This window comes from Zophobas morio, unplaced genomic scaffold, assembly GCF_036711695.1.
Source record: "Zophobas morio isolate AGI-343-1 ecotype UQ-CSIRO unplaced genomic scaffold, CSIRO_AGI_Zmor_V1 ptg000002l, whole genome shotgun sequence".
In the NCBI taxonomy this organism is placed as follows: domain Eukaryota; kingdom Metazoa; phylum Arthropoda; class Insecta; order Coleoptera; family Tenebrionidae; genus Zophobas; species Zophobas morio.
Genome location: NW_026972107.1, coordinates 5579514 through 5598568, shown reverse-complemented (window position 1 = coordinate 5598568; position 19055 = coordinate 5579514). Strand labels below are relative to the sequence as shown.

At 35.8% G+C, this 19055-nt stretch overlaps 2 protein-coding genes across 2 annotated transcripts in view; one reads left to right on the top strand and one right to left on the bottom strand.

The window, feature by feature from the left end:
* LOC135125424 (nose resistant to fluoxetine protein 6-like) overlaps positions 1–19055 on the top strand; it is a 102432-nt gene that overhangs the window by 66754 nt on the left and 16623 nt on the right. The window lies entirely within an intron of this gene.
* On the bottom strand, positions 11838–15057 carry LOC135139981 (cytoplasmic dynein 2 heavy chain 1-like). The gene is given in 9 exon segments (XM_064070738.1): positions 11838–11845; positions 11921–12238; positions 12310–12929; positions 12931–13000; positions 13003–14185; positions 14234–14450; positions 14498–14640; positions 14690–14848; positions 14893–15057. Coding segments are annotated over 9 exon segments (2883 nt in total).

Here is a 19055-nt window from a genome sequence, read left to right as displayed (position 1 = left end):
GAAGGAGTGAGAATAGGGTCGTAGATTAAGATATTACGAAGTCATTAGGATCGTGCTGTGACCGCACGAAGTTGATCTTCTGGATTAGAAAAGATTAGACGAAGAGCGAGTTTGAAGGGTCTTACACTGGGATAGGGTCCCACCGACATTTTCTTGAGTCTGATTGCATATAAATCCAGTTTCATTGTTTTACACGATGTGGGGCTAAATGTTTATGCAATTTCTAGCTCGGGCGACAACTGGGTAGGTGTCTGTTTGAGTTTTTATGTGGAGAAGTGTTCCCTTTTATTTTCTGATCTGACGTTAGGCAAGAATTGTAATTTTTCGAATCACGAAATTTTTAGTTATTATCCCGGCGCCTCCACCATTTTTTATAGTAAAAAATTTAAATCTATTTTAGGAGAGATCCAGTTTGTTGGAAATTTGTCTGAAGATCACGAATCTGTGCTCATTTTTGCTGCATATTTCTCAATACCGGAGCAAAATGCATTTGAAAGCAAAAATTTCAAATTGCTGAAAGACTTTCAAAAATTTGTAGTTCATTTTGGAATAATATTAATTATGTATAAAAATTATTTAATTATATCGTGAAAATTTACTCCCCAAAATTTAAACATTGTCGAGTAAACGAATCACGGAACCCAATAAATTAAAACTGAAATCGTTCTTACCATGATTTCCGGCTTTTTTGGAAAAATATCCATTTTCGTTCATGGTCACAGTACTAACACAACACATTTTCACTAATATTTATTAATAATAAATTAGAAATTGGCGAAAAGAGCCCTACTTTTAAGCCAAAACGGATATCAGATGTTGCTGCCACTAGACCGGAATCTAAACTGAATACAAGAGGCTGAAAAGTGTGATCTTTGTTCAAGTAGGTCACGTGACAGCGACGTCATCGACCGTCACGATGAGATTGCAAAAATTATTTTTCATATTTTGGCCCCGAAATTGCACATTTTCGATGTTAATTTAACAATCTTTAAACGCACTGATTTGTTTTAATAACTTCGTGTTTCAAGGAAAATTGTTTTCGGTTGAAGTATAATATATTAATATTTACCATGTTTAAATATTATAAATAATATTAGTTATGTTTAAATATTGTACAATAATGTCACGATGATTTATGAGAAATTGAAAATTTGAAGAATCAAAAAACTGGAAATCGAGAAATTAAGAATTGAAAAATCAATAACCTGGACAATTGAAAAATTGAAAAAACGAAAAACTAGAGCATTGAAACAGTGAAAAATTGAAAAATTGAAAAGTCCAGAAATCGAGAAATGAAAAAATAAAAAAATTGAAAATTTAGGAACCACAAAAATTGAAAAATTCTTCAATATCTCGATTCTTCAATTTTTCGTAGGTACGCTAGAGGTTATGAAACGTGGAGAAAACATGAAAGTAGCCAGTCGTCCGATGGACTCGATTATAATACTTCCTTATCTTACGGTGGAGAAATGAGAAGTCTCATGAGAGAAATAAGATTCGTATTTTCGTGTTCACAGTATTAACGCAACACATTTTCACTAAGATTATTACTAATAAATTAGAAATTAGAGAAAATAGTCCTACTTTTAAACCAAAACAGAGCTCAGATGTTGCTGCCACCAGACCGTAATCTAAACTAAACGCAAGGGCCGAAAAATGTGACCTTTGCGGTAGCTCACGTGACAGTGACGTCATTGTACGTCACGATGAGATTGCAAAAATTATTTTTCATATTTTGGCATCGAAATTGCACATTTTCGATTTAACTTAACAATGTTTAAACAAATTGATTTGTTTTTAAAAACTTCGTGATTCTAGGAAAACGGTTTTCGGTTGAAATATATTATATTAATATTTATCATATTTAAATATTATAAATAATATTAATTATGTTTAAATATTGTATAATAATGTCACGATGATTTATAAAAAGTGATTGCACTAATTGATTCCACTAATAAAATTAAAAATCGGCGAAAAGTTACAACACGAGTGTATTTTATACATATATCAAGATCAATGTAGTACAAAATTGGCAAGAAATTGTAACTTGATTTGTTTTTAATAACTTCGCGAAAATCGAAAATCCCAAAATCAAATTTTATATTATAAAGAAGCAAAAAAACGTTTTCATCAATTGAAATAAGTTCAAGATAATCTTTTATCGATGAATTTATGAAAGTTTATTATTTTTTATTTTGTGGAGAGGGGTATGGGTGGAACTTATTCTTTGGCTTTATTTTTTACTTAATATACATGGTATTCTTTGAATAACACGATACGCAAAATCATGTTTTACTTGATAATTTTTTGTAGAGAAAGAAGGATTTTAAGCTCCACCCTCTTGGCTCACGATGAATAAAGAAAGGCATCACAATTGAGATAGGGTGGGTGGGCGGGGCTTATATTTTGTCTTTTTATCTTAAAGTTCGTAGTCTTCTTTTCGGAACAGGAAACTTATATTAAGAAAAAAAAAAGGCAAAATACAAAACCAGCCCACGTTTTAAATATATGTATTGTCGTGAAAATATTGTTACATATATCCAGAAAAAAGCAAAATTTAAGTTTCGCCTTCCCACCGCCATCTCAATTGTAATGATGTTATTCGTTGTGAATACTGAAATTCTAAAAAATTGGTAGATTTCATATTGTAAATTGTGGAAAAATGGTGGCAATTTTCCAGAAAATGAAGACGAAAATAACTTCTGGAAATCAAAATGTATAAAAAAAACTCTTTCGTTAATTCGAATAACACGTGAATATTGAAATTATAAAAAATCGTTATATTTCATATTGTAAAAATTTCGACCAATTTTTTATATTTACTTTGATTCAAACCTGCTCTGCTATTTTGCTCGGATATCAAGCTATTAAAAACAACGTAATTCTTTCGAAAATATTATTAAAAAATATACAAAGACTCATCAAAGCATCCTAAAAAAAACTGAGTTAAAATTTTCGTATTATCCCGGCGCATCCACCATTTTTGATCGAAAAAATGTAGACATCGACCCGAGATAGAATCTATCCTAAAGGAAATTGTCGTTATTTTCACTGTGTCTTCTGAAATAATCCAGAAAAATTGGGCCTTATGTGAAAATTTCAAGTTGCTTAAAAATTTACGAAAATTGTTTCTTTACCGTGATTCAAACCTGTGTCTTTTCTTTCTTTTGTAAATGTGTCATTTTAGTTAAACATCTCTAAAACTTTTTCGAAAAAATGAAATTCAAAGCTGTTTGTGTTCGCGCAATTTTCGAAAAATTGAAGCTGTTTACATCAAATCGAAAAAAGGTCTGTTTTATCGGAAATTTTCTCAGGATTACGAATCTGTGTTGATACTTATTTTTCAATTTCCATTTTACACTAAATAAAATAAGTCAGCGAAATGGAGAGAAATCGAGAAATCAAAAAATTCTAAAAATCGAAAGATTGGGAAATTAAAAAATTTAAAAAGCGTAAGATTTAAAAATGGAAAAAACAAAAATTTTCAAAATCGAAACATTGGAAAACCGAAAAGTTGCAAAATTGAAACATCGTCCAATAGAAGCATAAAAAAATTGGAAAATTGGAAAATTCAGGAAGTGAAAACAAATCCCAAATTTTAAGGATCGAAAAAATGTGACGTCCAGAAATTGAAAAGTTGCAAAATCGAAAAATTGAAAATTAAAAAAAAGGGAAATAGTGAAATTAAAAATTTGAAAAATCGGAAAATTGAAAAATTGAAAAATTACAAAACTGTAATGTCGAAAAATTGAAAAATAGAATCATTGAAAATTTGGAAAAACGGAAAATCGAAAAGCCGAAGAGTCGAAAAAACGAAACTGAAACTTGAAAAGATCGAGGATTCGAAAAGTCGATAGTCTAAAAATTGTAAAATCGGTGAATGAAGAATTGAAAAATCGAAAAAACGAAAAGTAAAAAAATCGACATATCGAAAAATCAAAATGCTGAAAAATTTAAACATGAAACAATCGAGAAATAGAAAAGTCAAGAAATCGAAAAATTAAAACATATAGAGAAATCGAAACACACCAAATTAATTTAGCCCAGATGCGATGAATCAAATATGGAAAAATTGAAAAATCGAAATATTGAAAAATTGAAAAAGTGGGGCTAAATTTAGTTTTTTTCTAGTTTTATGAGCAAGCAGTAGCGCCGCCCGCCCACCCGTTCTTCGTTTCAGTGACTACTCTTGATATTGTTCAGTCCTAGCTTAGTAAGTTTTAGCCCCGCCCACCCACCCTTAGAAAATATGTCATTTGCCAAAATCAATTTTATTTTAACAAGTACTAGCCCCGCTCCCCGCCCTCCGTTTACTTAGGGGATATGTCATTTGCCACAATCAGTCTTATCTTAGCAATTACTAGCGCCCCCAGCCTCCCTTTATTTTCTTAGAGGGTATGTCATTTAGCAGAATCAATCTTATCTTAGAAGATGGTAGCAGATTTTATTTCTTTTCAATAGAGAACCACCTTTCATTCGGAGTAGACAAAATGAAGGCTGGGTGGGTGGGCGGGGTAAATTATATGTACTATTGTATAGTGAGAATGGAAACTAATAGAAGGTACGCTTTAAAAAAAAAAGGGTTAATCGCATTTTTTTTCATTATACTATTTATTTCTTATTTAGGAAGAAAGAAATTAGAAAACGGGTGGGTGGGCGGGGCTAAGTTTTTACTTTAATCTGTCTGTTTTTTTGCCAAGATATCAAGTTATTGAAAAGAACGTAATTCTTTCGAAAATATAAATAAAAATATATAAACACTTTTAAGCATCCTTGAAAAATTTGAGTTAAAATTTTTTTAATATCACGGCGCATCTACCAAAGGATTTCTGATGGTCTCTGTATCTTGATATAATCAAGAAAATTTGTTTCTTATGAGAAAATCAAGTTGCTGGAACATTTCCGAAAATTGTTCTTTTACTGTGATTCAAATTTTTCTTTTTTTTCTATTTCCAAAAAATGTGTCATTTGCCATAGGTTTTTTGAACATTTTTGAAATCATGAAATTCAAAACTGTTTGTGATAGCATAATTTTCGAAGAATTGAAGCTGTTTAATTCAACTCAAAAGAGATCTTATCGAAAATTTTCTCAGGATATCGAATCTGTGTTGATTTTCTCCAAGGCTTCTCAAGTAACAGAGAAAAACTGATTTTTATGTAAAATTTCAGAGTTCTGAAATTCTTTCCAATTCTTTTATTTACTTTGATTCAAGTCTGGTCTGATCTGTTGCTGAAGTATTTTTGATAATTGTTCCTTTATAGTGATTCAAATGTGTCATTTGAGATAAGTCTTTTAAACGTTTTTGAAGAAATTAAATTAAAATCTATGATCTCACAATTTTCAAAAAATTGAAGATGTCTTATCGGAAATTTTCTCAGGATAATGAATTTGTGTTTATTTTCGCTAAAGTCTCTCGAGTAACAGAGAAAAACTCATTTTATGCGAAAATTTTGAAATTCTTTCGAAATTTTTTTATTTATTTTCATTAAAATTTGGATTGTTATTTCGTTCGGGTATCAGCTTATAAAAAAAACATAATTCTGTGCAAGGATAAACACAAGAATAGAATAATATATAAAGAGACTTATGTGTCCTTGGTAAAATGTAATTTTTTTATTATCCTAAAGGAATTTGTCGTTATTTTCACTGCGTCTTCTGAAATAATCCAGAAAAATTGGACCTTATGTGAAAATCTCAAGTTGCTTAAAAATTTCCGAAAATTGTTTCTTTACCGTGATTCAAACCTGTGTCTTTTCTTTCTTTTGTAAATGTGTCATTTTAGTTAAAAATCTCTAGAACGTTTTCGAAAAAATGAAATTCAAAGCTGTTTGTGTTCGCGCAATTATCGAAAAATTGAAGCTGTTTACATCAACTCAAAAAAGGTCTGTTTTATCGGAAGTTTTTTCAGGATTACGAATCTGTGTTTATACTTATTTTTCAATTTCCATTTTACACTAAATAAAATAAGTCAGCGAAATGGAGAGAAATCGAGAAATCAAAAAATTATAAAAATCGAAAAATTGGAAATCCGAAAAGTTGAAAAATTGAAATATCGCCCAATAGAAACATAAAAAATTGAAAAATTGAAAAATTCAGAAAGTGAAAACAAATTCCAAATTTTAACGATCGAAAAAATGTGATGTCCAGAAAATCAAAATTTGAAAAATCGAAAAATTGATTTAAAAAAAAATTAAAATTGAAAAATAGAAATATCAAAAGTTGTAAAATCGAAAAACTGAAAAAAAAGAAATAGTGAAATTAAAAATTTGAAGAAATCGGAAAATTAAAAAATTAAAAAATTACAAAACTGTAATGTCGAAAAATTGGAAAATTGAAAAATAGAAACATCGAAAATTTGGAAAAACGGAAAATCGAAAAGCCGAAAAGTCGAAAAAACGAAACTGAAACATGAAAAGATCGAGGAATCTAAAAGTCGAATAGTCTAAAAATAGTCTAAAAATTGTAAAGTCGTGAAAATGAAGAAATGAAAAATCGAAAAGACGAAAAGTAAAAAAATCGACAATCGAAAAATCGAAATGCTGAAAAATTTAAACATGAAACAATCGAGAAATAGAAAAGTCAAGAAGTCGAAAAATTAAAACATATAGAGAAATCGAAACAGACCAAATTCATTAAATCGACATAGCCCAAATTCGATTAATCGAGAAATCGAAAAATTGAAAAATCGGAAAATTGAAAAAGTGGGGCTAAATTTAGCTTTTTTCTAGTTTTACGAGCAAGCAGTAGCCCCGCCCACCCACCCTTTTTTCTTAGAAAATATGTCATTTGCCAAAATCAATGTTATCTTAACAAGTACTAGCCTCGCCCACCCCCCCTTTATTTTCTTAGAGGGTATGTCATTTACCAAAATCAATCTCATCTTAGCTGATACTAGCAGATTTTATTTATTTTCAATTGAGAGCCACCTTTCATTCGGAGTGGACAAAATGAAGGCTGGGTGAGTGGGCGGGGTAAATTAAATGTTCTTTCTTATAGTGAGAATCGAAACTAATAGAAGGCACGCTTTAATCGCATTTTTTTTTTTGGTTATACAACTTATTTGCTATAACATTTATTTCTTATTTCTGAAGAAAAAAATTAGAAAACGGGTGGGTGGGCGGGGCTCAATTTTTACTTTCCTTCAAATCTGGTCTGGTTTTTTGCCAAGATATCATGTTATTGAAAAGAACGTAATTCTTTCGAAAATATAAATAAAAATAATCATATAAACACTTTTAAGCATCCTTGAAAAATTTGAGTTAAAATTTTCGTAATATCCCGGCGCATCCACCAAAGGATTTCTGCTATTCGCTGTATCTGCTCATATAATCAAGAAAATTTGCTTGTTATGAGAAAATCAAGTTGTTGGAAAATTTCCGAAAATTGTTCTTTTAATGCGATTCAAATTCTTCTTTTTCTTTTCTTTTTCTATAAAATGTGTCATTTTCCATAGGTTTCTTAAACGTTTTTGAAAAAATGAAAATTCAAAACTGTTTGTAATCTCACAATTTTCGAAAAATTGAAGATGTTTAATTCAACTCAAAAAGAGATCCGTCTTATAACTGATTTTTATGTGAAATTTCAGAGTTCTGAAATTCTTTCGAATTTTTTTATTTACTTTGATTCAAGTCTGGTCTGCTTTTTGCTGAAATATTATCGAAAATTGTTCTTTTGTAGTGCTTCAGATGACTTACATGACACTTTTTCTTAAAAGTAATAAAAAAATAAAAGTCTCTTAAACGGTTTTGAAGAAATTAAATTAAAATCTATGATCTCACAGAATTTGTTTAAATTAACTTAAAAAGATGTCTTACCGAAAATTTTTTCAAGATAATGAATTTGTGTTTATTTTCGCTAAAGTCTCTCAAATAACAAAGAAAAATTCATTTTATGCGAAAATTTTGTAATCGAAATAGAATTTTTTTATTTATTTTTATTCAAATTTGGATTATTTCGTTCGGGTATCAGGTTATAAAAAAAAAAACACAATTCTGGGCAAGTATAAACACAAGAATAAAATAATATATAAAGAGTTAAGCGTCCTTGGTAAAATGTAACTAAAATTTTTATTATCCCGGCGCATCCACCATTTTTAACGCAAACAAAAATTCTTAACATCGACCTGAGAAAATCTGACTCCGCGAAAGTATTTCTTTTAACTAAAATTTTCCTTGGATCATGAATCTATGCTTATTTTCACTGTATTTTCTCAAGTAACCAAGAAAAATGGATACTTGTGCAAAAATTTCAAGGTGCCGAAATATTTTAGAAAATTGTTTTTTTATTGTGATTCAAATTTGTCACGAGTCATGAAATCTTTTCGATTTTTTTTTATTTACTTTCATTCAAATCTCGTTTATTATTTTGGTCACATATCAGGTTATAAAAAACATAATTCTTTAGAAAAAAAAAATATATATATATTAAAAGAAGAAGAAAGAAGAAAAATATATTTTTGTTTAGTTTAGTTTAATAGACATATAGAAAAAAATCGGTGAAACCTTCAATGTCCACATTTTTCCAGCAACTTTTCGCACATCCCGTAAACAAAAAATCGTGTGTTGTTCCCCCACCTAAAATACCACTTTTCATTTTCGAACCATGTACATAGCCATCGATTTCCTTAAACCCTCTCCCAGTAAATCAAAGTTAGTAACGGTCATACCGGACCGCACGCACCCTAACGAAGATGATTATCTCGTTCGCTTGCAAACTGTCAAGTTGGGTGGCAATCAGTCGTCTTGGCGCTCCCATCACTCAAGCCTTCGAGCGTCGTGTGCGAGTTTTAATCCTCCATTCATATGCAAATCGGTTTTATTGCTAGTTCCGAGTTTATTAGCAACGGAGGGACTCTGCGCTATGTGTATGCTAATCTTTCACCCCGTCTCGGTCACGGTTGGTTACACGGGATCCTCCGTAAGTGTTTCGTTACCTTAGAAATCCCACGGCATCCGTTAAGACTGATGCATAAACAGAGGCGCGCGTTACGCCGCCACCGGGGGCGGCACAAATTGAAAATATTCATTTGGGAAGGGCCGGCCCTCAGCGAGCACTATCCCGCCGCCAAATGACGCCGCCACAAAGAACATCACAATTAATATCGGGGCTAGAATAGACATTTTTGCAAATGGGATGCGATGAGACGGCGATAGGGGGGACGGCGGTTTGGCGTAGGAGTGCAGACGCGAATTTACATAAATTGAGATGGTCAGTTATTAATGAGTTGGTGGGAATTTTAATGTAACCGTTGAGAGGGAAGTTCGCAGGGGTTGTTTGTTTGTCTATTGAGAGGAGGCATTTGTTAAATGGATAATATGAGCGCTGACGGCTTTGCAAAATAGTCGACAGGAACGGTTTTCCCTCAGTTATTATTTATTACTCAGTCGTGTTATGGTGAAAAAATAAACCGATTGTGGAAACTTGAATTTCCCATAATTTCCCGTCGTGGCCTCAACCCGCGTAATTAATCGCGCTCGAACTATTCTGTCACAAGCTCTGTAATTTTTCCGTTGTGCGGTGTTTTAATTTGATTGTCGAGGTTCTCCGAATTTATTGTTATGTGCTTTTTGTAACTGTGTTGGCACACTTGGGATGCGAGAAACGGCGACTTTAACAACGTTTGGTGTTTGGTCAATTCGTTTAAGCGTTTGTCATTGGGGGCGCTTCGCGGCCGCTTCGTTGGGCCTAATCAAGCGTCCCGGCGCTGTCTGAATGCAGATTCTTTGCTTGATTTTCGAGGATGTCGCCGACAGACCGTTGTGCATAGTTTGCCAACAAGATAAACTAGGCGATCATTAACAAACCAAGCCAGACAAGCGCTGAATTAATAAAGATTTGCCGGATTTTCTCGTGAGACTAGACCAGATTTTTACAAGTGTGTGGAAGTGGGCCATGCGGGTAGGAATGTTTCGAAGATTGACTAAGAAAAACTTGGATCCGCTTAGAGATGTTCAGTTGAGTGTGAGCGTGTTACATAATTGTAATTAGCAAAGTTGTAGTTGTGCAGCGAGTTGAAACAAGTTATTTAACAATGGTTTATGCTTCGAGACTTGAAGTAATTTGTTGTAACAATGGCTCTAAAGTTATTTTATCTGTTAGTTTGTGCCGGTGTTCCTATTAAGAAAATGTTCACTCGAGTAGACCACTTCCAGCTAATGTTTTAACTCAAAGGACAAAAATAGCGAAAACGGAATGAAAAATGAAAATTAGTGTCAAAAAGTTGTTTAGATGTTTCGTCCACAGGGGTGTCTTCAGGAAATTAAGAAGAGAACGATGGCAAGGGTAAATCCCTTCTAGCCCAACAGCGGAAATGCAGAGAATTTATACATGGCGATAGATCGATGAGAGATTAAAGAAAGGAAGTTGGGGGTGAAGCGCATTATATGGGATGCGTTGACTGAACTGGTCTTGAGAATGGGAATTTTGAGCTTTGTTGAGTTGTTATAACGTCGTTATGAATTCCCATGGTATCAAAAATTTTCCCTTTGAAGTGATGGGGGGTTTTCGACGACTTTAAAACTTAGAGAACTGACGATTTTGAAACAAAATTTGACGACTGAGTACAGATCTTCTTTTTCCGAAATTCTGCTTTGTTGAAATGAAAGCTCTGTGTCGCAACAGCAAAACATAAAAACATGAATGAAGTCTGTTCAGCAGCGAGTTTAATAATTTCGCATTAGTTTAGACATTTGCTAAAAATGGTGGATGCACCGGTTTCAGCGAACGTTCGTTCCACCAGATTAAATTACATAGTTGTGTGAGATGTGTCACTTTTAGCTTACACGCTGCTAGTTTTAGTTGTCTAACTTTCGCATTATTGAATTTAAATACAATATCCACAACTTTAATCCTCAACGTTTAATGCCCCGGATTAATATAATCCGGCACAATTAAAGTCAATTTCAACAAATTTAATCCATAACGCTTTCAGTTTCGGTTGGGTACGTGTCGACGACAGCACTAAACGAACTAATCTAACTTTTGTCCCTCAAAAAATGGCCGCTTTGTTTAGCCTTGAATTGCGCGACGAAAATAAACCGTTTAAAAGTGGATAAAATCAGGCGTGATACATACATATTCTAAATTTAAATCAAACAATTGCGAAACAAAAGGGGCTTTCTGATAAATTGCAAGGGCGTTTATAAATTAATTATCTGATTAATTTTACACACGCACCACGAGAGTTATTTGTTTTTATTAGGTCGGTGACGTTAAATGCCAGTTTTGATTTATTCATGCCGCTTTTGAAAAGCTATTAATATGTTATGATGATATGGAAGAGGAGCTTTAAGCGCTTTACGTACATGACTTTCGCATCTTTTAATGCACCAAGCGATTTGGAAAATATAAATTTTAAACCGAACCGAGATGTCGGGAGATTTTATCCGCTTTAAATAAAATTTTTAAAGTGTGGATTTCTTTGGGTTGCGGTTGGGTGTATTTGTTTGTTTTGGATAATGGTTTGTTTTTAATGTGTGTGGGTGGTTCGCGTCATTTTTAAAGGAGAAGTACTCTGATTTAGTGAATGTACGTTTAGCTGAATTTTTTTCTTCAGTTAAATTGAGAGTGTTCGTATATGGACAGTAATGGTGTTTTTTTAAGTATGAGTGGTAAAAGGCTAGTAAAAAGTAAAGTTTTTAATTCGTAATATCGGACTGTTTCCGCTTTTTTTTATCTGGAGCCGTAAACAATTTATGAATTTTATGAGTTGTTTTATCAGTGATGCCAATGAAATGTTAAATATGCAGGTATTTGTTACGCACAAGTGTGTCGTAAAAACGTCACTAATAATTCAGTTGTAGAAGTTAGATTCCGCCACCAGTTAGAATGGTTCTTATAGCTCTAAGACCCCAGTCGTAGCGTTGTTGCTTACCCAACAACTTACTCGATGAATAAAAAATTTAGATCAGTTTTTACCAATGATGTCGGCGTTCGCGTAACAATCACAGTGTAGCAAAATTTCAAAGTCTTCAGACTGTGTTTTAACATAGTTGTTGATGTACGAGTTCAAATCTAGATCTTCTTCACTAAGTAGAACTATACCCATTCTTGAGATCGTGGCAGGTGAAGCGTGACTTAAGTCATGTGTTTCAAATATGAAGTTGACATTGGGACCAAATTGGACTCTCCAACCGGACGGTAGAGATAGGAGTCGGTTGTCGTCAAGGACCGAATCTAGAGCTTCCACCCATTCCGGGTCGATGTTACCATCGCAGACAATCCATGACCACGTATCTATAACAACTGTCAATGTTGGTTACATGTAAGCAAACATTTATCTGAGGGTTCCGAGGTTACTTGAAGACTGTAAAGAGTTAAAACTCCGTCGCACCATTGTCTGGTATCTAAGTCGATTTGACCCAGAAGCTCGGTTTTTTGCATACTTTTCGGGTTGAAGACGTGTTGCTTGAGAGTTTTCCCCATTTTGTGTAAAGCCCGGAAGAGCAAATTTCGTACTGAAGTTTTGCCAGAACTGGGTGGTCCGACAATAGCCACTCCCATTCGTTGTTTCAGTTGTTCGTACAATTCTAAACACTTGTCAATTTGTCTTTGGTTAACCGCAAGTGCCAAATCTTGACAGCTTTCTTCCAAAGCTTTGACAAGGATTTCGTTTCCCATGTCTTCAACAACCACATATTTGAACACGTCTTTGATTAATCTTTCAAACTTGACGCTATCAGAGAACGTCAGTTTTGATAAAGTGTCCATTCTTAGCACTTTGACAACCAAAGTAGGTTCAACAAACAACTGGTTACCTTCCGCTTCTTCAGTTTTCTTTCTGTGTAACTTTAAAGCCCTGCCGCAGCCAGTTAGAATGGTTCTTATAGCTCTAAGACCCCAGTCGTAGTGTTGTTGCTTACTTAACAACTTACTCGACGAATCAAAAATTTCGATCAGTTTTTTCCCAATGATGTCGGCGTTCGCAACCATCACAATGTAGCAAAGTTCGTGCAATTTGTTCATGGTCCGGATGGGTCATCACCACGGGTCTGAAAACTGCTTTAGATAATCAGGTAGCTTGTTTCGACCGCCGTAACTCCCACCAGCGGGGTTCAAAGTGACGAAAATGCCACAGTGCTTGTTGACGACAATTTCCTGGTCTAGAAGAACCAGTTTCGCTTGGTTTGTTCTCAAAGCGATTTGTATGGGTTGTATTCGCATGGATACAGCAGATAAAATGGCATCGTCTAGTCGATTGAACTCGTCGAAGCAGCCCCAAGCGCCACTTCGGACCAATCCGGATAAAATTCTCCCTATAGAAGCAACATCTAAGCCTTCATCACAATTAAACACTAGAACTTGTCTTCCTAGAAGACCCCCCAGAGCTTTCACTGATTCGGTTTTGCCAGTACCTGCTGGACCATACGGGTTACCACTCATACTCAAGTGCATTCCTTGGGTTAAAGTTAAAAAGTAGCGGTCGGTAAGAGGAGTGCGTACTAGTTTTGGCGAGTTTCCAAGGTATTCGTACGCGTAGTCCATTCGAGCGTTCGCCATTTTGACGGTGACTTCACCAGTTGAGTTGGAATAGAACCGTAGTTGTTTTTGCCAAACCCAGTCAGTAACTTTGGTTACGTTGACGTCGAGGAGTTCACCAAGAACGTCAATGTGGTGTATGGTATCCAGAAGAAGAGCCTTCAGTTTAACTTCTAGAGTATTGTTGTCGTTATTCTTGCTGAGGTTCATTGACGCAAAAGACGTTTCTTCGCCGGCACTTAATTCCAAAGAGCTGTAGTGAGGTAGTTGGGCTTTGTAGTACGCGAGGAGAGGCGGTAGAGTCATGTTAGCTATTGCCTGTTCGACTTTAAGTGTGAACGTGATGTTATCAGCAAGACACAAAATTTGGGAAGGGTATTTAAGAGGATCCGCGTTTTGGCCTTCGCTGAGACACTCAACCAAAAGCTCTTTCAGTGTGGATTGCTTTTCTTTTACTAAGGAGTTGAGGTAGTCTTCCACGGGTCTATTTATATTGATCGGGTTGGTTAAAGGTACGACTTCATCTTGTAGCGAACACATCGCGATGATCTTGCTACCGTCGTCATTCAACTGGATCGTGTTAATTCCAGCAAACAATTTTTTGAGGTGCGCTTGAATGACTTGTTCTTCAGACGACTGACCAACGACTTCTAGAAGATCGTCATCACCTAGAAAGAGAAACTGCGGAAACTTGTTACGTTTTTCCTAAAAGAAAAAAAATCAGTTGGTTCTCAGTGCTTGTCGATTGACAACCATGAGAAAATTATCCAAGCTCTTTTGGCAACGGTTCAGCTGGTCTTGGAGGTTTTTCAAAATTGCGCTCAGGTTTGGGTATCTACACAAAGAAGAAACTCGAGGATGTTTTTCAATGAAGATGAGAACGTGGTGGAAGTCTTTGTCGATTTTATCAAACCTGGACTTTTCTTGGATTAGAGTTCCGCTTGCGAAAATGGGTTCCAAGTAAACCCATCTACGAAAAAAGGTAAGTTGTGGTCTAAGGTGTTGGTAGATGATTACTTGCGCTGGATTTGGGCCAACAGAGACAAGTTTTGGTCAAGGACTGCGAGTTTGTTCTCCCATAAGCTTGCACGTTCTGAGAAGCTTTCATAATAATCGGCGGAATTTTTGACAAATTGGAGCAGACTTTGGTTGTCTCCGATCTAAATCGATTTTGGTGTGTAAATTTGGGGAAATGTTCTTGGTACTTACGTTGCTTAAAATCTCCTTGAAATCTTTCCCCAGCTTGACGTTTTTGCCTCTAGAGTTTGTGTGAACTGTTAGAATAAATCTGGCTTGAACGTCCCACTGATCGAGTTCTGCTAGAACTTGTCGAACCACAATTTCGCTTGCAGCTTTTTTACAGATTGCCTATAGTCTATTCGAGTTACGTGAACCTGAAAAACCCAACTTACTTGTAGTTCTTTGACTGAAGAAGTTAATTTGTCTGAAACGTCTAAAATGTTTTTGAATTTCAAGTCGTCTAAAGGCTTTAGTGGCATTTGGAGAAGACTGAACACGCCCATGCAAAGTTTGTCGGTAAAATCTTCACCTTTCACGTATTTCAAACAACCTACCATACTCTTAAACACGTAAAAAAATGTATTGCCGTCTTTTGTTAAAATGGTTTACTTGGAATTTGTCTATTTCTTGCAAAATTCTCATTTCTAGGTCACCCCCTTGAGACGCATTATTCAGTTTTGTTTGCCAGGTTGACAAAAAGTCGTCAAACTAGTAGATCTTCTTCCTGAAGACTATCCAGTCTTCGTTGGTCAAAGCTTCCAATTCGTTATAAAATTCCTCGAAAAGCGTCCACGACTTTTCTTCTCTGTTCAAGTCGGCTTCTAGCTCTTCGACCAACCTAAGCTCAGGTTTCTCAATATCGAATTTATCATGGTCAGCGAAACCTTCTCTTTCTTTAGCATCAGTTCGTGCCAGTGCTCCTTCTTCTCTTTAATACCAGTCAACTGTTTATGCAACTCGTCGATATTTTGATCGGCGATTTGACCAATGTGTGATTTGGGTTTAATTTGCCCCCACTTTGCACTAAACCGTTCTATTTCTTTATCCAGATTTTCGCTTTCAATGTTTAGGGTTGTCTTAATAGTCGCCATTTGTTGGGCAATGATGTGTTGATGGTTTTCTAGAAAGCTTTGAAGTTTTTCCCACGCCCCTTTCAAACGGTTGACTGAATCAACTTGTTCTCGTGTCCAGCTGGACAAAGTCTGGGATTTCTGAATCATTTGGTTGTAGCATTCTTCCATCTGAAACACCAAAAGTAAAAGTTGTCAGAATTCTGGAATTTCTACTGGTGATCTTTCCTTTAAAATGTTGGCATGCGCAGCACCAGATTCTCCTACTTCTTCTAGAGTTACTGGTTGTTTTGTGAGAATGGCGGTTGAAGGATCGACGTAATTCTGGAGTTTGACGACGTCCTGTGCTATGGATTTCTTAAGAGAAAGAACTAGTTGATCCCAGTAGCTTCCGTTGTGGGATTCTAGGTCTGAACGCAGTCTAGACAGACCGATTAAGAAGCATTCTACTCTTTCTTGAGTGCTAGAATTGTGTATCAAAATTGCTACAATGTCAAGTAGAACGCATACCTTGGTAATTTAGCTATTTCTTGTCCAAAGGTTTTAGAAGCTTTGAAATGTAGATCCCAGTGCTGCCAACTTGTCAGTTACTAACATCAAGGGAATCTAACTGAAGCCACGACTGCCAGTGTTTTAAAACGTTTCCCAGTTGCTCAAATAGATCCTCCGTGTGCTTATTGACTTTTTCTAGATCTTTCTGGCTCCTACCGACAATATCAGCAAACATATTGTGGTCAGAATTTTCCGAAACCCCGCGAAAGGATTTCGGAATATCTAAGAACTTTTTTAGTTGGTGTTGATATTTTTCCATTAGGACAGTTGGTCTGGAGAAAACTGTAACTCAGACTTTCGATAGATTATATCGGTGTAGATTTCCGACAGATATAGATGAAGAATGTCTAAACTTCTAATGTATTGTTTCTCTAGTACTGTGCACAGATTTGTGCCAACATCGGTTTTCCACGTTTGCATGTTTTTGAAACCCTTTTCTTCGACTTGGGACATGATGTTTCTCATGTATTTAGTGGCATCTTTCCATTTGCTGTAGTCTTTGATTAAGTCAACATCTTCAAGAGATTTGATGTACAATTGGTGTGAAATTAAGTTAGCAAAATAATGAAATTTAAAGATCTTAATACTTTGACCATAATTTGGTAGTAGTACGAAGCCAATAAATAATTCGCTTTTGATAACTTTTCAACTGCATTTTTCAACGTATCGACGTTCTTTTCAACCGACTTTGTGTCCTCCCAAGAGACAACTTTTTCCTCTTGAACCAGACGTGAAAGATCTAGCGCACTAGCCAACATCATCGGTCTCTGACTCTTGATCATCCTACTACCGTTAGTGTTATGAAAATTGGCGATCTGCAACCCAAATATAGAAACTTTCTAGAAATATTTTTCAAATACCTGTTCTAGAACTCTTGCCAATTTCATAAACTCCTTCGCGTGCTCACTAGTTTGGTCAATATGACTCGGAATATGATAACCCAAAGCTTTAAACTGTCGAACTTCTGAAATCAAAGTCACCAAACGGTCGAATTATTGACCCTCATTAATTTATTATTATCTTTAGAAAACTGCACAACCGGCTCAGATTCTTTCAAAGTCAAAACCCCTTCTTTAATCAAAGACGAAATTTCGCTGGTCCATGAGTCAAAAAGCTCGGCGTGTTGTTGTTTCAGATCTTTCAACAATTCAGTCACCATTTGTTGCAAACTTTCAAAACCTTTGAGATCTTCTAACAGTTTTTGTGACGTTTGTAACACCTTGTTGGCTTTAGCTTCTAATTGTTTTGCGATTATCACATCAGCGACAACTTGAGGTGTGTCATATCTGGTGTACAGTGTGTTTTCAGAAGTGCTTTGAGATTGAAGATGTCGTCCGTAGTCTTAAAGAGAATTTAGCAAGTGTTGACGCTCCGCTAGAAGGGTTTGCTTTAAAATAGGTCTACTAATAAGAGCAGAATATCGGGTGAATTCGTGAAGAAGCTGTCGAGTGTTGGCGTCGATGCTTGATAGTTGTTTTTTTTAGTTTACTAGCGACTTTTTCTTCGGCTCGTTGGAGTAAATATTCGAATTGTTTGCAAACTTTCAACCACAGGTTAGTCGAGTATTGACCAAACTCAAAAATGTTAAGATCTACAAAAGAACTTATATAGATGTAAGAAAATAGAACTACAAGTGTTACTTTTGAAATCTTTAAACATGTCGTTCGTTTTCAAATCTTCTTGTTCTTGTGGAGTCAACAACCGCGTTAACTGTCTCAGAAGTGTTTGGATGTTGAGTATCTACGAACCGAAGTTAGTTACAATCCCCAAAACGTAAAAACTTACCTCTCGAAGTCTGTCCACAAGTTTGCCTAAGTTTGGAGGTTCGTACATTTCTTCTTTCCACATATTGGAGGAATAGTTAAGCCAAAATATCTGAGTTAGTTGCTTACAACTTTGCAACCACCGTTCACCAATTGCGATACATTGCGTCAAAATTTCCGCTACTGTGGTGTAATTATCAGTCCAGATGTCACAGTCGGATAATTGTTTGGAAATTGGGCGCTTCACGTCCTTAGCTAAAAATTTAAACGTAATAATTTCCAACCCTGCGATGGTCTAAAACCTATTAAGTCCATCATTTTATGTACACTAAGATGGCTGACGGTTTTAGTCTTTTTTGAATATCCCTCGTATTACCACATTTATCCCCTGACAATTTTCCTGCGGTATCGGCGACGTTTCCGCTATGATCTGCCGAATTCTTTCGGTACGTGAGAGCGAGAGCCCGCGTCCCTCCCCATTATAATTGCGATTGAGACAGTCTCGTTGACATCTGCATAAAGCTGTGGGGAGCGAGCGAGTCCGGGCGAAGTCCGGGAAAGCCCCGGAACATGTAAAGTGCATCGTTCGCGATCGGCATAAAAGCACAAATATTTGAGCGGTAAACATCGGCGCAGCCCCGCCAATAGCAATTTATATTTAGATTTGAACTTTGCGGCCACATCAGCATGAGATCGGCGCGCGGATACGCACGACTGCCTCATCGGCCGTCCTATAACAAGAATCGCTTGATGGGCACCCGGAACCCGGACTTCTCGCCATCGACGGCCGCTGCGGCCGCGGAATACCAATGGGTAATGGCGCCGATCGGTAACCAAATAGTTGCACCGCGAAGAGCAAATACCGCGAAGAAAGCCAATAAAATACAACAAGGACGTTGAATCAACAACGTGGGACGTGAAACCCATACGACCTCGTCGCGTTGCCTTTGAACTCCCTCGGCTGATCCACAAATGTTTGTAAATTTTGATGATGGCCAAGCTATGGTTACACAAACTCGATGCGGATTTGCATAATTTCGATGGGGTGAACTGACTACACCCCGATGATAAGAGACGGTCAAGGTACAATTACCATTTCCATACATAACGACCAATTTCGGACCAAACTTGCCTCATGCAACTTTAATGCCGAAACCCGTTCGAGGCATT